The 23,587-nt window shown below is 45.2% G+C and overlaps 1 protein-coding gene across 4 annotated transcripts in view; it reads left to right on the top strand.

Moving 5' to 3' along the window:
* Positions 1–23,261, top strand: part of MRO (maestro) — a 38,384-nt gene extending 15,123 nt beyond the window's left edge. The window contains exons 1-8 of one of the 4 annotated variants that reach the window (XM_074355252.1): positions 969–1,120; positions 1,318–1,445; positions 9,532–9,634; positions 10,854–11,000; positions 12,093–12,275; positions 14,480–14,635; positions 15,506–15,613; positions 18,901–23,261. In XM_074355252.1, the coding sequence (XP_074211353.1) occupies positions 9,557–9,634; positions 10,854–11,000; positions 12,093–12,275; positions 14,480–14,635; positions 15,506–15,613; positions 18,901–19,050 (822 nt within the window). In that variant the 5' untranslated portion in view covers positions 969–1,120; positions 1,318–1,445; positions 9,532–9,556 and the 3' untranslated portion in view covers positions 19,051–23,261. Of the gene's footprint in view, positions 1–968; positions 1,163–1,317; positions 1,446–9,531; positions 9,635–10,853; positions 11,001–12,092; positions 12,276–14,479; positions 14,636–15,505; positions 15,614–15,975; positions 16,933–18,900 lie in introns of those variants that run through there. The other 3 variants (XM_074355251.1, XM_074355250.1, XM_074355253.1) reach the window with 3 other exon arrangements.
* The last annotated feature ends 326 nt before the right edge of the window (positions 23,262–23,587 follow it).

Here is a 23,587-nt window from a genome sequence, read left to right as displayed (position 1 = left end):
AATATTGGCTATATTCCCAGTGTTGTGCAATCTGTCCTTGTAGAGTATTTTAAACCTAATGGTTTGTACCTCTTAACCCTCTACCCTTTTATTGTTCTAGCCTCATTCTTATTTTCTCAGGGCATTGGTTTTCTCTCCTTCTGCTTTTTCCTTCCAACATTCCACTCCAACATACTTCTGTGGTTTACGTTTGTCCACCTGCCTCCCAGTTAGATTTCCCAAACTTGCCCACTGCCTAGCATTGTGGCTAGGAGTCTAAGCTCTGACGTGAGCCTGCCTGTGGTTGAATTTTAACTACCACTAATTAATGGTGTCATCTTTGTCAAGGTCACCTCTGTGCCTCAATGTCCCCATTCTTAAAATGAGGATCATAATAAGAGTGCTAACCCAAGAATCAAACAAGATAGTCTGTGTAGTATGTACCCCAATGTTTGGCACATAGAAATATTCAATCAATGTTGCCTGTTAGCAAAACAATAAGCTCCTAGAGCTTTGAAAATACCACTTTTTCCTTTTAGGGCACATTGCCAAAGTTACCTGACACAGAGCCAGACAATAAGTAATTATTGATAAATAGATTTATGCACTTGGGTGGATTGTCCAGGGAAGGAGGAATGATGGGGGAACGGAGGCTCCCAAATTCTGCAAGTATTGTTATACCCAGGTTTTGGTTTGGTTTGGCTTTCCAAATAAATCATTTAAATGGTATAGAGTTTAAATCGGTCGTTTCAGGACCTGTGACGTTTGTTGGGCAGGAAGGGGCATCAACGGTCAAAGCTCTGGCTGTTGGTGCACCAGTCAGTCACAATGAGGCTGCTTGGCCTGGAACACAGTGTCCCGTCCTGAGATTAAAGGCCTCTGGAATAGGATTACGGGAGGAACGCCTTAGCGGCGGCTTTGTGCGGAGGCTGCCTGGAACCCGTCCACTGAGTGATGCCGCCATCTAGTGGCCGCACGGGGAACGGCGCTGGGCAGAGCCGTTTCATTTGATGCAGGGGAGGGAATCTCAGAATTGCAGTTCTTTCTTTAGAAACTGTGGGTGAGACTCGGAATGAAGGACGAATAAGCGGGAAACACAGCAAAGGGAAGGAGGGAAAACACCTCAGCCCAGTTTGGGGAGGTAAAGGGCACCAGGAATGCTTTGCCCACCGAGAACAACCTTGTGGGTATCAGAGGACAAGTCCCTCCCCCACTTCAATACCAATTAAACTTTGATTTTTTTTCCTCATTATGATTTTCACTTTCCAACACTCTGTGCTCACCCGTTATCCTGAACAGAGCCTGCTTCACCCTCTCATTTCCCCTCTTTTGTGTTAGGAATTCAAGGCTGGAAAAATTGAGCCGAGTCATTCCATCTGGCTTCTACCCCGGGAACAGCGGATCTCTGCGTCGCCCAGGACCTGAGCTCAGCCACACCCGCCGCACTCACCACGTGACGGCCGCAGGTAAGGGCCGGCTGCCGGCCGGGGCGGCCCAGACGCCAGCGGGAAGAGGCCGCGGTGCACTTGGGTTCCCTAGCTTTCTCTGGAATGTCATTCGGGTCACTGTATCAGAGAGAGCTGACGACGTTCTCTTTGTAAAACTGAAGCGGGCGATGTTAATGAAGCCATTTTTTTCCTTCTCACAAACTATGTCCACCTATGACCAATGGATTGATTATAGATCTTTGTATTAACTCATCAAAGAGCTTTAGATGGCGGTGGGGGGACTGAAGGGAAGATACTGATGCTTCAGACTGAAGTGTCTATGCGGTGTGTCCTTACCTGGTCAGCACGCAGGACAGCGTCTAGGAGATGGATAAAGTCTAGAACACAGTGACGGGAAGTACAGATCTCGGAGTCTGGAAGTACAGATCTCGGAGTCTGGCATTCCACTCTGCCACTACCAGCTGTTTTACTTTGGGTAAATTGTTTACCTTACTCTAAAGCCTCAGTTTCTCCTTCTCTAAAATGGGCATAATTAAACATACCTTTCAAGATTATTCTAAAGATCAAATGAAATACAGGAAAGCCTCTTATCTGAGAGATTGAGACTGGATTTTAGAGAGCTTATGGAAGAAGCTGGTTGAAGTGGAGAATCACAAAAGATGATACATAGCTCAAATATTTTACTTTAAAATATAGAACTTCCCACTCTTTAATGTAGGGTCACGGCCTTTTCTTTGAACGTGGATCCTCTAGTTGGAGTTTTTTTGAGTAGTCTTTCTTGCATAAGCCACACACGTAGTACTTTATCTCTGACTTCTAGTTTTGGTTTCTTTCAATGTAGTGAGACATCCCGGAAGACACAAGTAAAATCACTTTCTGCACAATCATTCCAATTCCAGTAAATCTTTTCAGATTATGGAGACTATTTCCAAACCTCTCCTGTCCACATGAATTCTAGCTGGATAGCAGTTTTCTGGCGGCTTCCCCTTGGTGAATCCTTCCAAAATATTCAATTTCACTTTCCCAGAGACAACTTCCTTTCTTTGTATACTCCTATTTCATCAGTTTTTTATGGTATTTAAATTTCACAATTACAGTAACAAGTAGAGCTGTCGGAAGCTGATTCTTGGTGAGCGTGTGAGGACGGTTGGAGCAGCAGTTGGGACTGGGTGCTATCAGCCAGTGCATTGGTTAGTACGGTTCACCGAGGGCCTGCAGAATATGGTTAACCTGGCAGGTTGGTTAAGCAGAGGCCAGCTAAAATAGCTTCTCCTGCAGTGTATACAAAGTGCTAAATTTAGCGCCTAGCATGCAGGGAGTATCCAGTAATGGTAGCTATTAATATTATTATTATCATTAGTAAGTTCAGTGTTGGAAGAATTGTTAGAAATTGAAGTTTCTTTCCCTTATTTTACAGATGAGATTAACGTGTTTTGTAATGTTGGCCTTCATAATACAGCTTTTGGTTTCAATAAGTAAAAGGATTATTGACTATAAACCTAATATTTTGAGTCAGAGGGATTTAAATTTGCAAAGGCATCTGGGAGTCAGCATAAAGCCCAAAACTCATCTAAGTCACCCCACATCCGCGTCTAGGGTAAAAGCACATCAGCGTGATGAAGACAAGCAGCAGGGTTGCGGTGATGGTGAAACCTGGGGACAGGAAGGGCTGTCCCCCAAGGGAAGGACTTCCCAGAGGGAGAGGAATTTGTGGAAGAAACTGCACAGGGATGAATGAAGCTACGAGCAGAGCCTTGCCTGCGGCTCAAGGTGTGCGGGTGGCCTTCGGACTCAGTCATGCTAGACGAGGAACCTGGGATGACCGGAGCACCCCCAGAAAAACCTAGCTCTCATGGTGAAGGATAGCTGTTTGGGGGCCAGTGGGCTTGTAGGTGGAGTTAAGGCACCTAAGAAATCTTAGAATCCATATACTCTGTTTCTCCGTAGTTTGTTTAAACCTTCCTCTTGGAGATCCCTTCTGACAACAGATGGAAATGATCCTTTTGTTTGACTGGGTTGGGCCTAAAGGACTTAATTTGTCAGAAAGGAGGGAAGGGAGACCCGGGCAGCAGGACAGGTGGGTGGAGGGAAGCCTTTAAGCAGCGGCAAGCCCAAGAGACACAAAGCTCCAGGTGAGGGGCTCTGCAACCCTGGATTCACTTTTACTTTTGTTTTTTAAGCAAACTTTTAGTTTAAGAATAGTTCCCGAGAGGAGTGTACAAATCATAGCCTGTACAGCTCGATGCGATTTTAATTTTATTTTGCCAGAGAAATTCAATGTGCTTCACAAACCTATGCCCTCATCCCCCTTTTTCTGCAAAGACACAGATGCTTTGGCCTCTCATGCCGTCTGGCCCCCCTGTTCCTCTCAAATCCAGGGTTTCTCCCGCCTGATGGCCTCAGGTGAGTGGAGGAGGCCAGTCCGGAGTTAATTGATTTCCTCTGGGGTGTCCTGGAGGCCCTCCAGCCGCGTGTGGGTGCAGGCATCAGGCATTCTGTAGCAAGGCGGCCGTGCTTCGGCCCCACGCTCCCTGAGATTCCGCTCCCATCATGATGGGGGAGGCCTGGGGCTTCTAACGAGCTCTCCAGGGGATTCTGATGTAAGAGGCCCAGCCTACCCGGTGAGAAATGCTTCGCTTTTCCTGCTCCAGAGATGGAGATGAGCTCTGACAACCTGAGACTGAGCTAGATCACAGTTTTTATCCTGTGATGGGGAGGCGGGAGGCAGAGCCGTTTTCTAACCACACGCAGAATCCTCCACGCAGGGCACTCAACCCTCATTTACTTTGCTCTGCTTCAGAGCCTTCCATGACCTTCAACTCTAGACGTACCTATTAAGAAGTGACAAGGCTGGATGCTTGGCTTCTGAGGCCTGGGGAAGCGGCCTTGGGTGGCTAAAGCCCTCAGCTGCGGCGCTAAGGCCTGCGTAAAGATGGGGAACCAGGCCCGCTTTCCTCCCTATAAAGAGAAGCTTCAGGCGTGATTTTCTTTGGCCTAGAGAGACCCCAGCTGTTTTTTACTGAGGCCTGTGGCCTCTTTCGTGAGAGACCCTCAGCTCGAGGGATCTTTGCTTCGTGTAAGCTTCCTGTACCCACTGTCAGGTAACCGTGAGCTCTGACCCAGCACATTCACCCTGAGGAGTGGCAGGTCCCCTTGATACAGAAGGTTGTGTCCAGAAATCCCCTGAAAGAAACAATCAAGCATGTTTTTGTTTTTGTTTTGCCTCAGTGTGACTTTTTAAATCCCTTCATTCTGAAGAGGCATGACCTAGTGATGCTGTGGTTTCTTTCTCTTACCGCGCTGCTTCTCAAAGTGTGGTCCCCAGACCAGGCGCATCCCAGCATCACCTGGGAGCTTGTTGTAAATGCAGATTACTGGGTCCTGCTTCAGATGTAAGAATCAGAAACCCTGGGGGTTGGGTCTGGGAATTTGTGTTTTAACAAGTCCTCCAGGTGATTCTGATGCACATTTTGGTGTGAAAACCACTGGCTTCCCGGAAAGCTCATGCGAATGCCTTTAACTCAAACAAAGAAAATCTTGCTCATTGGTGGAAGGTGCAGTTTTCTGGGTTTTTTTGTTTGTTTTTTGTTTTTGTTTTTTTGGTCCCTCATTGCAGTGAGGGGAGGTCTGCTGGCCAGAGACGAAGAAGAAAGAGAGACTGGGGATAAAGGTGCGAAGTGGTGTTTCCATGGATCTCTTGAGTATCTTCTGACCAAGAGAGCATCACCAAAACCAGCTGGGGGGGGGGGGGGCGACATGGTGGAGAAACCAAATCGCCACGTACCTGCGATCAGAGAGGCAAATGTCCCAAAGCACAGCTGTTAAGCAGGCCTGGGTTCTGCCAGCCCCCTGCTTTTAAATAAGTTCAAAACTCTAGTCTAATCAGTAGCGTGGCCACCTTATCCTGGTTTACCCGACTTTCCTGGTCTTAGAACTGAAAGGCCCATGTCCCAGGAAACTCCTCAGGGCCAAGCTCCAATGTGTATTTTTTTGCACACCACCAATCGATTCTCCAGTTCTCAGTGGATGCTAACTGGGCGTCATTCAATTCAGTTCAGTTCAGTTCAGTTCAGACACTGTCCTCTCAGAGACAGAGTCAGATCCCACGGGTTAAGGGCTCAATTGTACAAGACAGTCCCTCCCTCTCCTCATACTTTAGAGGCCAATTCCAAGTCCAATTTGTCGTCTGTGCTTGTGAGCAACCAGCTATAGATTGGAGGTTCCCACACCTCCCCCCTTGGGTTCCATTAATTTGCTAGAGCAGCTCGTAAAACTCAGAGAAAACATTTTACTTACTGAATCACTAATTTGGTATAAAAGGCTGGAACTCAGGAACAGCCAGATGGAAGAGATAAACAGGGCAAGGCCTGGGGAACGGGTGGGGCGCCTCTGCACCCTCTCCGAGTACACAACTCTCCCCAAATCTCCACCTGGTCACCAGTCCGGAAGCTCTCCATCCTTCCGGGTTTTTGTGGTGGCTTTATTGCCTAAGCATGATTGATTAAGTCATTTGCCACTGGTTACTGGACTCGATCTCTAGCCCCTTCTCTTTTCCTGTACAGAAGGGGCTGAAACTGAAAGCTCTAGCCCTCCAACCACAGGATTGGTTCCCCTGGCAACCAGCCCCTCACCCTCAGGTGACCTAAGGTCAGCTCATTAACATGACAGAAGATGCCTTTATGGCTCTAATCTCTTAGAAAATTCCAAGGGATTTAGGAGCTCTGTGCCAGGAATGCGGACCAAGACCAAACATATACGTTTTATTATAAATCACAGTATCACGGGGGCAAACCAAGAGGATTGGTCACCAGTCACTCTGTTTAGTGCCTGCCCATTAGAATTACTTGTTGAGTTTTAAAAATTACTGATGCCCAGGACCACCTTCGGAGTTGATGATAGACTTGGTTTGGCATGTAGACAGGGCATTAAAATGTAAAGGGTCCTTGGGTGAGTCTAATGCACCTAGGGTTGAGAACCACTGCAGCTACTTGTCTGTCATTTCTCCTAATAAAAAAATTTTTTAAACCAAAACAAAGTTCAACGTCTCTGATGAATTCAGACCCCTACCACAAATCATACACAAAAATAGACTCAAAATGGATCAATGACCTAAGTATAAGGGCTAACTATAAAAATCTTAGATGAACACATAGGAGTAAATCTTCATGAATTTGGACTTGGCAGTGGATTTTTAGATATAACCCCAAAAGCATAAGCAACAATGCCAACAACAAAAACAGATAAACTAGACTTTGTTGAAACTAAAAACTATTGTGCATCAGAAGACTTTATCAAGAAAGTGTAAAGAAAACCTACAGAGTGGGAAAAAACTTGTAAAGCATATATCTGATCGGGTCTAGTAGCCAGAATATATAAAGAACAGTACAACTGAAAAACAAAAAGATAAAAAACCCAATTGAAAAATGGGCAAAGGACTTGAATAGATATTTCTCTGAAAAAGGTGTACAAATCATAAACAAGCACACGGAAAGACACCAGTAGTCGTTAGGGATGTGCTAATCAGACCAATAGTGACACTTCACGTCACCCCTACTAGGATGGATGTAACAATAATAATTTTAAAAACTGGAAAATAACAACCGTTGGTGATGTGGAGAAACTGGAACCCTTGCACATTGCTGGTGGAAATGTGAAACGGTGCAGCCACTGTGGAAAACAGTTTGGCTGTTCCTCTAAAAGTTAAACACAGAATTACTATGTAACTCAGCAATTCCACTCCTAGGTATATACCCAAAGAACTGAAAGCAGATACTCAAACCAACACTTGCACACCAGTGTTCGTAGACGCACTATTCACGATAACCAGAAGGTGAAAACAACCCAAGTGTCTATCAACAGACGAATGGGTAAACACGTGTGGCACATCCATATAGTGAAATATTACCCAGACAGAAAAAGGAACGAAGTACCAACACGTACAACGACATGGATGAATCTCAGAAACATTGTGCCAAGAGAAAGGGGCCAGACACAAAAGGTCATAATATTGTATGATTCCATTTATATTAAATATCCAGGGCCTGGGGGGAGGGCAGAACTGGGAGTGACTTCTTAATCAGTATGGCGTTTTCTTTTGGGATGATGAAAAAGGTTTAGGACCAGATAAAGTTGGTGGTTGCAGAATGTTATTAAAATAGTTAATTGTATGTTACATGGATTTCATCTCAAAAAAATAAAAAACCAATGGTTCATTCTTGTCTACAAAATATAATTAAAACTGAACTCTTCAGCAGTCAAAGTCACAGCGGGCCTTTAACTACTTTCTGTAACCTTATCTTTTAGCACTCTCGCATTTGATTCTTACTCTTTATCACTACATGGAGTCCCATTGGTACCAACGTGTGAAGTATGCTTCTGCCTCCCTTTGAAGTTCACCCACGTGCAGTGGGACGTCTCCACCAGCTCCTCCAGCCCACAGTCCTCTCTGTCTCTTATACCTCTTACCTTTACATCCTTGCCCTCAAACTGTGGTACTTGGATTGGCAGCATTGGTGTCACCTAGGAGCTTATAAGACAGGCAGAATCCGGAGCCCCCACCCCTGACCCACTAAGTCCGAATCTGCATTTGAGCAAGTTCCTCTGATGATTCAGGTGCACAGGAAAGTCTGAGCAACACTGGTTCACACGACTGGGCATCAAATCAGATCGAATCACTTTGCAAACTGTGTTTATTTATGATATATATTTTAAGTTATACACATGGTAAAATTACAAACTGTGTATTTTGTAAGCAAAGAAGAAAAAAGAGCATTGCTCACCACCCAGTTCTTCAAGGAGCAAGCCCTAACCTGTTTCAATCTTTGACAGTTCACTCTGAGGGGGAATTAAGACAACAGAATAAAGCATTCTATGCTTTTGACAGACAGGCCCCTTAGATAGATGTGTATCTGGGCAAGAATTGTAATGAAGCCAGATTCTTGCATCTTCCCATAGAAAAACACTAAAATCATTAACTTGAGATATTTGTTCTTTGAGACTAGCAGAAATCTTTTACCAAGATGTGTACTTGACCTCACGTGTTCCATAGCCCCAAATCAACATATTTACTAGATTCTTCCCTACCTCTTTGGAGCAGCTTCCTCAGAGCTACTGCAAGGCTGTCTTCTGGGTGATGGTTCTCGGTAAGACCCTGAACAAAACTTAAACTCACAACTCTTATGTTGGGTGCTTTCCTTCGAGTTGACAATATTTTAATAAAAGTGTGAAGAAAGTTAATCTTCAGCCTCAGTTGCTCAGATTTCTATCCAAGAGGCAATCTTTATTAAAGAGTCTTGAGTATTTTTCCCTGTTTTATGCACATGCGAGCACAGACGTATGTGTAGATTTCCCTTCCTCGTTTTGTTTTTACACAAATGGTGGCATTTATGAACCAACTTGCACTCCACTCAACAGTATATTTTGGAGATCATTTCAGCGCATGCAGATCTGCTCAATATTCTTTTTAATGACTGCATGGTAGTCATCCCGTAGTTTCATTGTTGTGATATATGTGTGTAATTTATTTACATTACAGCTCTTAAAGGACACCATGTTGTCCATGGCCAAGCTTTGGTGCCCACCCTTTGTGTGTATCTCTGAGCATGTGATGCACCAGTGTACCTGTAGGATGAAAGAATTGTTGAAAGATATGTGCATTTTAAAATTGTGAGAGGTCATGTCAAAATCCCCTCTAAATGCAGCACCAATTTACCTTCTTGGGAAGCTTTAAAAAGATACAAAATTTCAGGCAACCTTTTACATCAACTCGTGAGCATCTCTGTGAGTGGGCTCCCGAACCTGTATTTTATGTCTCTGGTGATTCTGGTACAAGAAGTCTGTGGGAGGGAAAGGGAACCAGGGGGCTGACTGATCCCCATGCTGTGGTTCTTCTCCAGTTGCCTTGAATTGCTTTTATCTTTTGATGTAAAAGTTCGATCTCCTCACCAAGGATGGGTTCCTGAGGACGCGCCTCAGGGTTGCTGCTTCTGTAATTCTAACCCTAACACAGTGCTTTGTATGACGTTGCTGGTGAATGATGAGGCTTCAAAGGGCATTTGTGGCTCATATAATGATTTTGTTTTATTTATTTATTTTTTCTTTCTAGTTCCTTGGACCAAACACAGAGAAGAATGCTGGGCCAGCCCCTTTCCATCCCCACTGCCCAGCCCAAGAAGAAAAGAACACCAATGATGTCTTTCTTCTCCAAGGTCTGAGACACATTGTCAGGAACAAATGGCTATATCCTTGCTGGTCTGCCTTAGTTCTGCTGGCTCTACTGATTTCCTTCTTCTGAAAAAAAATTTGATGACAGTTCTTTGAATACAGACACAATGTCTGGAAGATAACAAGAAGATGGGTTGGGAAGAATGTAGCTTGCTGTGAACTTAATAATAAAATATAGAATGAACTGTAGTTAATATTCAAAAACAGTGATGAGACCTGGTCATCACCCAAACACCAGACAGCGCTGTGGGTCTAGTCTGCAGCTCCGCCCACTTCCAGGGATGGTGATGACGTGGTTTTTTTTCTTCACTCTTGTCTGGATCTTGGTTCTGACTCCAGCACCTGTTGCCCTGTTCTGTGATGCGCAGAACACGGGGATTCATATGCTCTGATAACCCATCTCATGCCCTGCAGTTAATTAAAGCTTAGTCCCGGAAGTACATATTTCTGCATCAGCCACACGGGCTTCCCAGTTTGCATTATTTGTGCATTTCTTTTCCTTAATCGCTCAGCTGCTTGCCTTCTGTGGTGGAACAGCCTTCAGCGGCCCTGAAATGGATAGACGGCCTTCTGCTAATCATGTCAAATGCTATTGAGAGGTTGAGTAGGTTGAGCACTGAGAATTGACCCTTGGATTTAGCCACACTGGGGGCAGGGAGTGGGGAAGGGGTGGGGACATCAACCTGACTGCAGGAGGTTCCCAAGAGAATGCAGGAGAGGAGCTGGAGAAAGCAAGGGCAGATACGTCCTTCAAGGTTTAGCTACAAAGTAGAGCAGAAAAGTGGGGGAGAGCTGGGGAAGAGAGAAACTCAGGGAAACCCTTTGAGACGGGAGGAACACAGCTTACCTTGTCCTATGAAAGAATCCCTGTTCTCACGTCACCACGTCTAAAGCCCCCTTTCTCAACTCCGTCACACCCACAGCTGCCCTTGGGCGCCTCTCTCCATAGTCCCCAAACCTCCCTCCACATTAGCTCTGCATTATTTTTCTCCACCCCTTTCCCCTTCCTCCATCCGTTTCTTCCCTGTGCAGATCAAACTAATGTATTTCCAGCAAACATCAGGTGTCATTAAGTAGAGAAAGAAGGAGTAAAAATGAGCAGGCAAGACAGGGTTTTCTTCATAGGGAGGGATTAGGGTGGGCAGTGGGTAAGGGTGTGACTCTGAACACTCCTAAATCAGTACATTTTCACTTGCCACCCAGGTCTCTTGGAAACTGAGGCTCCAGAAGCGGGAACCTCTGAAGAATGCGGTTTTCATCTTGGCAGAGAGAGCCCAGGACGCCAGTGTTAAAAAGCGTCATATGGCAATGAGAGGCCTGGGAACCATGGCCTGTGAGCGCCTGGACAAGGTAGGACAAGAAGGGAAGGGGGCGCTCGGCCAGCCCTCATGGCCTGGAGTCCCCAGGCCTGGGATGTGGTCCTTCATGTGCTAGCTGTATAGATCAGCTATACAGCTATAGCTGTGTAACAGTTCAGCCCAGACCTGGCATTTATTATCTCACAGTTTCCTTGGGTGGGGAGTCCAGGGACCGCATGGCTGGGTCCTCTGCTCAGGATCTAGCTAGGTGCCATCAAGGTGTGGGCCGGACTGCATTCCTTTCTGAAGTTCAGGGTCATCTTCCAAGCTTTTGGGGCTGTTGGAAGAATTCAGTTCCTTCCAGTTGTATGATTAAGTTGTCCCTATTTTCTTGCTGACTGGCCACCCTCAGCTCCTAGGGGCTCCTGGAGGGACCCCTCTCACAACATGATGGCTTAATTCTTTAAGGCGAGCTGGAGAGTGTCTCCCACTCCCATCTGCTAAGGTGGAGTCTTACACAATGTAAAGGAACCACGGGAATGACATCCATCACCACTGTCATATTTGTTAGGCCAGAAGCAAGTCGCTGGCTCCTTCCACACTCAAGGGAAGGAGCTTGTACAAAGGCACACATGACTCATTTGGGGTCATCTTAGGGTCATCACATCTCAGGATGGCCAGCCTTGGGAAGCAGAGCTGTGGTGAAGATTAGCACACAGCTGGACTTCACCTTCTGGTGAATTTAATACTTGTAATCATTTATGCTTGTTTAGTAAAAGATGTTGTCTCCACCTGTTCCTGCAGCCTCTGTCAACTTCAGTGACCATTTCATCTTGTCCCCTGTAAAGGTGCTCAGTAAGCCCCGGGTCCTAGATCATCCAAGTCCACCACCTGCCAGCCTCACCCACCCAGAGGCCGCGGTCCAGACTGCAACGTCTGTTCTCCTCCCAAGACCGAGTTGGGCTCGTGGGTCAAGTTCATGGAAGCATTTGTGTTTTGATGAGAGTTGTTGTGGCAGGTGCTGAAGAAGGCCATGATCTCTTAGTCCAAGTCCTAGGTTATTGGAAGATTAGAGGTGGAGCTGCTTTTCAACTCATGGGGAACAATCCCTGTGCTACTAATGCTTTTCAAACCTTGCTAACAGGTCAGAAAGTATAAGAAAATTGTCCTGGACTTGCTGGTGCATGGACTGTATGACCCGGTGAGTTCTGAAGTCATCCATGAGAGCGTGAAGACCCTGACCATCATCCTGGGCAAGATGCAGGGGAAAGGCTTGGGCTCCTTCTTCATAGACATCACACTTCAGGCCCGGACTTTGCTGGATGACGTGAGTGAGACAGCTCAGGAGGACTGCGGGGCCTTAAAGTCAAAGTGGGATTAGAAATGGGAGGCCTGGGTGGTGTGCTGCTCAGGAAACAAGGCCTCTGTTATTCACACATTTATTAAGAAATCTGGTTGAGAGACTCGTGCTGTGCTGGGGGTTAGGGAAGACATAGAAAGAGGTGCAGAGTTCCACCCCCAGCCCTCAAGGAGTTTTCATCATAATAAAGGAGTATGTGTATATATATATACAATGTGATGCCCACAAGTGTTCAACGCTGCCTTATAAATGGAAGAATAATAGTAGTTCCCGTTTAGGGAGCTCCTACTGTGTCCCAGGCGCAGTGCCAGGCAGTTTACATGGATTATCTCATATCACCTTCACAATAACCCTGTGAGATCAGCACTATTATCTTTACTTTATAGATGAGGAAACCAAGGCACGGAAAGGTTAGGTAACCTGCCCAAGGGTCGCAGAGTTAGTAAGCAGATATGAAACCAGGCCCTCTGACTACGGGGCTTGCACTCTTCACTGCCAGGTGACAGGCGGGCTGGGCAAAAAGTGCCCTGACACAGAAAACGTGAGGACTCTGAGACACCTCCCTTTAGGGAACTGGTTATCCTGCCACAGTCACACACACACACACACACACACACACACACACAGAAAGACAAGACCTGCAGAACAGGGAACAGACTTTGCATTTAGCGGGGGTTCCCCACACCTAATTCCCCGTAGACTCACTCCCCGAGAGCCAGACGTACCTGCACCGCCACACGGGAGGAAGAGAAACCTTGAAATTATGACACTTGGAGCTTCTATAGGAGGTGCCGGTGCATTTGCCTCTCCTCCCTCTCGGAGAGATGGAGGGACCTCTGCTCTGCGATGTAAACTGGTCCTCTCCGGGGAGGGGAGAGGAAGGTCTGTACTCCACCGCCCTGGATTATAAATTGATATCTTCGGGGAAATGTCTCTAAATCTGTCTGGAGGTGCTGTCTTCCTGTCCGGGGCTTGTTTTCATGCAATCATTTTTTAAATGCAGGTGAACTGTAATTTTGGATCAGGAAGCCCTTATCATGTAGAATCCTAGGAATACTCCCAGGGAGCTGTTTCAACAGTTTCTATCATAGCCCTCATCCCTACCTGCCCTGTGCTGTGCCCCCATCAGATGACTGTCGGCCTCCCAGGGGACAGGCACCCCCTTACACATCTCTGTCCATCTCATAGCATTAGTGTAGTGCTTTGCGTAGAGTCAGGTCTCAATAAATGTTAGTTGAATTGAATTACACACACTCCCACACCCTCCCCCCCACACACGGGTAGAACAGTGAAGAAACTATGACGCTAAAGCAGTTTCTGTATGTCACATGTGCTAAAAAATAGTTTTAAATACTTCACAAAATGATCAGTGGTCTGCAGTCTTCCTAAGCATCTGTGACCAAAAGCAGGGAGAACTGACAGGGTGTCAGGGAAGAAACAGAATTGTTACTTCCGCTGCAGGTAGGAGAAACAGTCTAAAATAAAGAGAGATGGCCTGGCAAAAATCCTGGGCGTAATAAACAGGAGATGAGTTGAATGCATTATGATGCAGCCAAAAAAATCCTTTTATGTATTGACCAGGAAAGAGCTCCCAGATAGGCCGTTTGATGAAAAATCAAGGTGCAGGGGGGAGGGTATAGCTTAGTGGTAGAGTGAGTGCTTAGCATGCACGACTCCATTAAAAAATAAGTAAATAAAAATAAATAAATAAATCTAATTACCGCCCCTCCAAACAAACAAAAATTCAAGGTGTCTAACCGTGGGATGGTCCACTTCCATTTTTGTAAAAATGTGGAAAAGAGCTATTTATATATATATATATTTTTTTTTTTCTTCTTAATTTTCTGGAAGGATACACACAAAATTTATGACCTTGTGGGACAGGAAATGTGGCTGCTGGTAGAGAGAGGTGGGAAGGAGACTTACTTTTTTTATAAATCTTTTTGGTTATTTTGAATTTTGAACCATATAGATGTATTCTGTCTCCAAAACATTAAATAATGAAGAAAAAAGCTGAGAGTAGCACTAGTGATCTCTCAGTCTGATTAATCCTCTCCTCTGCTGGTGGAGAGATTCACTGAAGACTCCACTCTGTCCCCCACCCCACCCCGACGCGGTTACCTCTCGGTAATGACCTGGGTTTTGTTGTTCTGTTCACGGGGGACCCATAGGAGAATGACAGCCTGAGATACTCGGCTTTTGTCTTGTTTGGGCAATTGGCTGCCTTTGCTGGACGGAAATGGAAGAGCTTTTTCACCAGTCAGGTGAAGCAGACTCAAGACTCCCTCCTGACCCATTTACAGGATAGGAATCCCCAGGTTGCCAAGGTAAGTCCGTGGCTCCCCAACCCACCACGTGAACCCCCTGTGCCAGGGACTTGGGATGCAGCCCTGCAGAGTTAAGATGCCAGGCCCTCAGTTCCTGCCTGTTCAGTCGTGGACACTTAGCAGTGCATCCATATGAATCCTGGAAAGAGTGCCTCCTGGGTGGGTGATCTCGCCCTCTGAACAGGAGTGTTATTTTCCACTCACTCCTGCCCCACCTGCCCAGTCCCAGCGCCTGTCAATGCTGGATGAACTCAGATTGACAGGGGTGGAGGGGTGAGGCGGGGGAGGTGTGCTGGTTCATTCCCAGGGGCAGCGGCCCCTAGAAGGGGCTATTCACACCCAGTTAGCTTTTGTCACTGTGCCTAGTGCAGATTTCCCACCCTTGGTTTCTTAGTTTCCCATGGAGCTTTTGTTTTATTCTCGGAGAAAATGTGTCCTAACTGGGTTGGATCAACCTCAGGGCTGCTTTGGAGCAGGTGAGAGTTCCAAAACCATCAGGAGCAAAGGATTCCACCAAATCACCTGGGTTTTTTTGTTTGTTTGTTAAATTAGTGCATGAGGGAGGGAGGGAGGGGAGAGAGAGAAATTGGGATTGAGATTGGGAATTCAGAAGCCAGTACTACTTTGGATGAGCCGATAACAAGGGCTGTGGTAAACTATAATGCTTTGTCCTCCCCACCAGCGGCAAGTTATAGACATAGTCATTTTATAAGCGTAAATTCTTTAAGGTTCAAGTTTTCAGACTTCCTGGAAGTTACTTTCACACTCTCTGTGGCTCCCAGACCACAGACAGGGAGCAACGCTTTTCCTTGCTTGGGATTATACAATTCTCTAATATAGTTGACAATGAGATGGTAATCTTTCTCTCAGGCTTGCAAAACGACTTTTCGAGCCTGTTCTCCGTATCTGAGACAGAGGAAGGAATACGGCTTCCAGAGTGAAGAGGATCAAAGGAACCCTAAACTCTGCCGGCAGCTGGTGAGTGAGCGAGGGCAGGAGAGATTCTCCCAGGATCCCTGTCCTCGTGTGTTAATGCAGAAGGTGATCAGGCAAACTCCCAGGGAGTTTTCCCCATAAAAAGACTCAGGCCAATTGTGTTTCAATTGTAATTGACCCATAATACGATGTAAATGACAAAACGCCCCGGAGGACTGTGCACGAAATGTATTGGCAGTTTCAGTTCAGATCTTTAGATAAATGCAGGTAATGGTGCCTCCACCTCTGAGAACCTGAAGATTGTTTATCCTCATGCTCTGCATTTGACCACCGTCTACTCATTCTATAGTCGGGGAGGTTTACTGAATTGCTCCCTCACCTGTACCTTCGGCAATTTCTTTCAGAGCCACTATCATCCAGAGCTCCTGCAGTTTTTCTATGCAAATAAAATTCTGTGAACAGAGAGCAGCAGAGAAATGGATCCTAGAGCACATTCTCCCTCTTTTAACTGGATGTTTCTGCTTGCCTCTTGTGATTGTGATAGAAAAGGGAATGTCTAGCAAAAATAATACAGTGGAATTGTGTAATTATATCCAAAGGAGATTCTAAATAGCATGTGTATGTCTCATTTTTCTCCCCATACAAATTTGATGAGAAGGTGCATATTTTTCTTTAAAACATTTAAAGTATGTATAGATTCATTGCTGATTTCTCTGCTTTTTCCGTCTTAAGTTCATCTCTGTCATCTATTTTTATTTTTAATTTTATTTTTAATTTCAAAGGCTTGGGAGAAAAACTATGATCTGAAGTTTAAAAAATTATTTTGCTATTGATACTTTGTCATTTGCTTATTAATACTTTTTCTTGGCAAGACCTATTTAAAGTTGGCCAAGGTACCAAGAAATCAGTTGAGAGGGGTATCTTTAGCGTCTCATAATCTTCAACAGTCACTGCCTCCAAGATCATTCCAAATAAGAGTTAATATAGAGAAAAAAATTGATGAAGCATGTGTTGAAAAACCTCAAGTTTATGGTAATGTATGGACTAACCATAATGAGTAACATATAGTGAGAATGTTTATAATGTATTGGGTACTCTGCTAAGCACTGTGCAAGTATTACTTAATACTTTCAACAATGCTGTCAGCAAAGTGCTATTAACTATCTTCATTTTATAGATGAGAAAACTAAAGTACAGGGAAATTAAGTAACTTGACCAAGCTGATCCAGTAATTGATGGAGCCAGAAATCAAACCCTGACTTCTGGATCCTACAGTCAATGACCGTGCAGTACTGCCTCATTATGGAATAATTGACTGATGGTTAGAAATGTAAAAAAATAAAACAAATTAAAAAAAAAAACTCACAGCTTCTGCTCTTCTGTTTAACTCAGTTAACCTTCACTTTTGTATGTGTTAAGTATACATTTCTATTTAATTTGTGAGCTATGTATATATTTTTTATTAATCACCTGTTGGCTACTATGTCAGTTTTTTGGTGATCAATCCTAGTTTTATGACGGCTCGCTTTACTCTTATAGAAAGATTCCCCCGCTACCCTCCCTTCAACCAGATTGCTTCCCAAGCTTCTCCTGTAGAAATTCTAATACTGTTATGGAAACAACAGGCCAGCCAAGAAACAAGCACCACTCGGAGGGTTGGAGTACTCAGATGAATTACGCCGGCAGGCTCAGAGGGGCTTTTGCTCCGAAGCTCTGAGCACCTCCAAGACGTGCACATGAGGTTTTATAGGGTTAATTACAAGCTTGGGGTATTCGGCCAATAGGCATGGAACAGCTTTAGCAGCATCACTATCACAAAAGTAGAGGCAGGGAGGTAGCAAACCAACATTTCAAGGCCAGATATGTCTCTTTGAAAATCCAGCTGGCTAGTTAAAAAAAACATGAACAGGGAATCAGCAAACCGACACTGATTAACTTAGATTTACGGATCAGCCCAGCAGAACTCAGATCAGTAATCCGACACTTGTTACACTTAGATTTGTGAGTTAGCTTGTTAGCCCAGCCCGGCTCTTCCTTCACAATACTACCACTGAACTTGGCATTTGGGCCATACCTGGACAGACTGTGTTCAGTATTAGAAATGGAAAATGCAAGAGGGTCATAAATGCTAAGAGGGATCTTAATGTCAGTCTGAGAACCAGGAACTGTTTTCTGCCCTGGCTCTCCAGAGACAGACAGGACCACGTAAGATAGATAAGGGGGTGAGGTGTGTCCCAGGACAGACAAGGATGTGGGAGGTGGCAGAAGGGACACTGGAGCCAGGTGGGAGTGGGGTTTCCTTCTTCCTATTTTGAAGCCTGGGGACTTGACAACAGAGGCTTTTGAGGGGGACTCAAGCTTAGGAGCCCCTGAGAAAGCTCTGAGCTGAGAGCCCTCTTCCTTCTCAGATGTTGGTCTGTTTGAAACTACGTTGCAAGGTTGGTTTAGAATAGGATGCAGTCTATTAAGGGATCAGTGAGTGGCGTGAGAAATGACTGCAGTTAGCTAGCATGCAAACAGGCGGGGCTGGCGTGGGGCAGGCAGGTCTCATGCTCTACAGGTCAAACCTCTGTGCACTTAATGGCCCTTGGTTGATTACAGTTGTGGAGGACGCTGTTGAATTATGTGACTTTAGGATTCGCGGTAGACTGCTACTTTGGTGGCCCCCAATGAATCATGCCTCCTGACAGTCATGCCCTTGTGTAAACCCTCCCCTCGAATCTGGGCTGGCTTTGTGACTCGCTTTCACCATTGGCACGTTCTGGAAGTGCCACTGTGCCAGTTCTTGGCTATGCTTTAAGAGCCTGAAAGCTTCCTCTTTTGTGTGCTGAGTGAAGCCAGATGCCCTGTAAGACACCAGACTACCAGGACAGAAGAATGACTGGTCTCCATTTGGGAAGGAAGCCCAAGCCAACCACATGGAGAGCCTGAGGAACCCAGCTGTATGGTCGGGCCGCTCAAGATGGCTCTTCTCTGGCTCTCTGTGCATCCCTGCTCCACCAGGCGCTGCCTCACTCACGTGACTCTCCAAGCCTCTTGATTATAGGGCTTAGTTAGCCCCTGGTAACTGATGAGCCCACCTGGTGTCAGTTCCCCCTATAAATGGTAGCCTCCTTCTCTGCCCCCGGAGTCACGAGGACTGCTGGCATGTCCTGCCTATAGTCTGCCGCACACGGTGGGGTGTAAGGTCATTCGTCCAATAAACCATCCATGTCTCTGGGCCCCAAGGCTGGGCAACCACAAGACTTGCAGGCCTGCAGGGGGCAGAGTGACACCGACCCAAGGTGAAGTCTGAGGCCCAGACGTAACACGTGGGCCATTCCCGCCAGGTGCCAGTGGTTCAAGCCACCCCAGCAGATACCACGGGGAAGAGACTAGCTGCCTCCACGGGGCCCATCCCAAACTGCAGGATTGTGAGTAATCAGGTGAGTGTTGTTTTCAGTCACCGACTTTTGGTACAGACAGTCACTCAGCAATAAGTAACCAAAAAAAAAAAAAAAAAAAAAAAAATCCTTGTCCCTAGTGTTGTCTTTCGGCCAGTTTTGTTTTGCTCTCAATAAGTCCTCTGAGTTTAAGCTATACTTCCAGAAAGGTACGTTGTCATGGGATTCTGTGGTGACGGCAAACCTTGTTTTCCTGTTTGTATCTCACCGTATCTGTCACAGCACCGAGCACGTAACAGATGACTAGGAAACGTTTGCTGAAGACAGGGTAATTTCAGATGGAAGTGGGAACAGAGTCCAAGCTCCAGTTTGCTGTTCTGGGCTCCCGGCCCTGGGCTCCCACTCTTTCTTTCCAGCTTTTTCTTCTCTTACTCGCTTTGCTCCAGTCAAGTTTGGCTCCTCTCTTCCCTAAACCCTGCTTGGTCTCTTACGCTCCCTGCCTTGGCTCTTGTCTGTTCTTCCTGCTTCAAATCCCCTCCCCTTCCCCCCAGGCATACGCACACAGTGTGTCTCACATGTATCTCCTGGCTGTACTCCAAGACCTGGGTCAAATGCCCCATCCCCTCAGTCAGGACGGACTCCCATCTCTGAACCCCCAGAACACCCTAGCAATCTTCTGTCACTTCACGCGCTTTAGCTTGTTTGAAATTTTTTTTACCTACAGGTCTTTTCTCCCTCTGTTAGATCAAAGCTGCGAAGTATCACACCCCATCTTGTATATTTTTGTATCTCCCACGTGACCTCAAAGGTACTCAGTAAGTGCTTAAAAAATGAATGTTGGTTAGGGGGAAAAAAGTCAGAAAGTCATCTGAAGCTATTACCCCTTGGAGGAGCCCGTTTTGATAAATAAGGGTGATCATTTCTCTCCTTATAACTGATCTTCATGTATTTAAAGTTTCTTAACGTATTGAAAGTTTCTTGTCCCCGCTGAGATGCCTGTTAATTTGAATGCCAACCTAAAGGTAATGTTCTGACATTTCTGACTTTTAAACACTAGCTATAGAACATTTAAATGAATGAAAGAGAAAGAAAAGTTCAGGCGCTCCCATGCTAAGGGGTCGAGGCAGGGCTGTGCATGAAACTTGGTCCCTGCTTTCAGGCCTCGGATGAGATGGGTCTTTCTTAAAGGAACAGGAGGAAGGAGAGAAAAAGGCACAGAAGGACACTGAGGATCTAACAGGTGTGATCAGTAGTAGTAACCAGTGTGAACAGAATCCTGGGGCATAATCGAGGGAATGTTTCAAACGTTGTAAAAACACTAGTGTGTGTTTTGTAAAGAGGGAGCCAGCAGCTGTGTAGGGTGGCTGGCAGGTTGTGTTGTAAATAAGGCAGACACATATTTGTGCTTTTTTTTTTTTTTTTTCCAAGTTTTCTGCAATAAGCATGAATTACTTTTAAAATCATAAAACACATGCAAGAATGCTGTTTTAAAATAAAAATTAAGTGCCTGTCAGTGATTAAAGTGACAGGCTTTGGAAAGCCTAGGGTGGTTATTGTTCACTCTCAGTAGAGCTGAAGGAGAATTAATAAAATGGCCACACTTAGGCTAACATATTTTTGGCTTTATGCTTACTGCTTGCTTTTATTACGATCAGCAAACCTGACGGACAAGACACTGCTCCCAGCCCCGGGCCCGCTGTTAAAGCTGAAGTTGTTGGCATACTACAGTTTGATTTGACCTTACTCATCATTACAATCATGTTTGGCATCTGAGTCGTTCCCCAGGAAGGGTGTCATGGGACAATAACCTCAGGAGAATGACCAGATCCCCCAGAGTTCCTCCTTAGTGCCAGATGAGTCTGACCAGATGAAGGAGGTCAGGGGCTGATGACCTTCCAGACCACCGGGAGGTCCCAGGATACCAGGCACACTCATCTAGGTTTAGAAGGAGATTTCATCAGGGACCCTTGCTGATCTTGACCACCTTTCATGCTCCAACCTGTTCGTCTATATAATCCCCCTGCCCCATCCCCGAGACGGGTTCACAGTTTTGAAGGCACTATCCTGCTGTGTGTCCCTTTTGCCCAGCAAAGTAATAAAGCTGCTTCTTCTAAGCTCCAAACCCAGTCTCTGAGTTATTTGGCTCCTCAGGGACGGGGGCCAATCTTTCGGCAACAGTGTGTGTTTGCCTTTGTCCTTTTGTGGCATTTTTGTTTTCCCTGTTGGTGACATAACTTGTTGACAGACAAAATGGCTTCTGGTTGATGATCAGTGTATTTGTGTTACTGGATTTACATTCTTCCATTCTGATCACAGTAGAGTAAGCCTTTTGCTCCTGTATTTACTTATGTGTTCAATGTTCTTAGAAAAACCTTGGGCTCTAGATAAACCCAATGCATCCCAATTGACTGAGGAGAGAGAGTTTGATATGAAAAGGCCCTGGTTATTTACCAAGTGAAGAACAGACTCCCAAGCCTGATATATAAGATTCTTCATAATAGACACCAACCTATAATTTCCTTTACCTCTTCCTGAATTCCTACTTCCTGAATGCTTCACCCTCCATTTCCTTGTTTCCTTTCACCATTCCCTGGGCAGATTCCAAATGTCCTTCAGAAGAAGAGCAGAGCAGTTGGGAGGATGTGGCCCTGGGTAAGTCAGTGCACCAAGCCTCAGTTTGCTGACCTCTGAATTGGACACAGCAACTCAATTCATAGAGTTGATGTTCTACGAAGATTCAATTAGGTAACACTGAGTGCTTTGCATAGTGCTTGGCGTACAGAAAGTGCTTAAGAAATATTAGTTAATTTTGCTCCTCACCCCCAACCAGCTCTCCAGATACTGTTTCTTCTCTTCCTGAAGCCACTCAAGTCTTCAGTGAGGCCCATTCTGGCCTGCCATATGGGGATTCGAGTGTCATCTTGATTCTCCCCAATGAATGATGGGAGTCCTGGGAGCAGCACCCTGCTCCTCACCAGGCCCCCAGACTGTATGTAGCTTTAAGCCTGGCCCACCACCTGCATTCAGTGAAGAATGGTTGAAGTTTATTGAATTGCAAATGCCGGTGCCTTGCCCAAGCCGGAATCTGTTACCTCTTGGGCTTGGAATAGCTCCATGTTTTAATAAGAATGAGAGTCAGAACTGAATGAGAATAGCACGTTGTTCTTTCCTACCGGCCTCTGGCTGGGGGTTGTGAACACTCAGAGCAGGAGCAGGGCCTTTTCATGCTCCCGAGATGGCTTCAATGGGCTCTGTTCATTCATTCCGCCCTGACAGTCCCAACAGCTCGGTTAATCATTCCATGCTGTATCTTTCGGGTGATCTCCTGTTAATAATTAACGCCCCACCTTCTGTTTCTGAACTTGACAGCTGTAATCAGGTTTCTTTCAAGCTAGTGAGTTCCTGCAACACTTTGGAAATGCTAACCAGGTAATGGCCTACATGTCTCCCTGCAAGAAGAAATGTTTTTCAGAAATGTAGATTAGAGAGTTAAAATGTCATTTCTAGGAGGCCCAGGCCTCTGTCGTGGTAAAAATGTGATCAGAAGTCCAAAGCTTTCCACGTGCTTGCATTGACCGCATTAGCAGACAAAGCCTCGCTGGAGCAAGAGAGAAGCTTGATTCCCAAACGTGAAGGGAGCTGGAAAGACGCAGGACTTGGCCTCAGAAGATCTGCACCTGACTTTATCACTTACTGGCTGGTTATCTTCAGCAAGTCACAGAATCTTTCAGCGCCTCAGTTCATTCATCTGTAAAATGGAGGGAAAACCCACCATACAAGATATTCTGATGATCCACTTTGCTGTACACCTGAAACTAACACAAAATTGTAAATCAACTCTACTTCGATTAAAAAAAAGCTATTCTGATGATCAAATGAGACAGTCTGTGTAAACAGTAAACGTTACCTCAGATGAAGTGTTATTTACATGGTAGCCTCTCATTATTGGAGCCTATTTATACAAGAGAAAGGGGTGGAAAGAATGAAATATAATATTAGCATAGACTTCAATTTAAAAGTAAACACTATGTCAAAATCTTAAAAATATAAAAACAGTAAAATTAGGTGTAACACATTGTTTTACATCAGGATGTTTTGCCAGATAACAAGTACCCTTGTTACTCTGTGAAATAGGATTTAGTGTGTAAGTTTAACAAGCATCTGCTCTGTACCATTTAGTCACACCCAAACTTTTTCTATATGATGGAAAGACAAATGTTCAGAAATTGTAGAAAACCGAGCACTTTTCTTTTGGATCACTTGAATGTTGGGTTCAAATTTAACTCAAAAACATTTATGATTCTGTTAGGGAAAAATAAAAAATTTCATCTGTTTGGATTGAAAACTGCCAGAGTCACAGTTTATTTATTAGAATCTTATAAACCTGAGCAGAACAAGCCCAGGAATCTGGGATTTTCTGACCAGCAAGAAAATCTGCACAATGTGCAGAATGCTGAATTCACTAGTGAGCTCATTTTACAACTTTGGCCAGCAAATTCAATTTCCTAAACACAAAATTTTATGACTTAAGGGGAAAAATACAATTTCCTGTATTAAACACAGTTCACAGTTTGCTGGTGCAGATGGCTAACCTATTTTATTTATATATGTTGCTTCATATTAACTCAGTAAA

The sequence above is a fragment of the Camelus bactrianus genome, chromosome 30, assembly GCF_048773025.1.
Source record: "Camelus bactrianus isolate YW-2024 breed Bactrian camel chromosome 30, ASM4877302v1, whole genome shotgun sequence".
Classification (NCBI taxonomy): Eukaryota; Metazoa; Chordata; class Mammalia; order Artiodactyla; family Camelidae; genus Camelus; species Camelus bactrianus.
The sequence above is the reverse complement of the archived record's forward strand: the minus strand, read 5'-3'. Positions and strand labels throughout refer to the sequence as shown.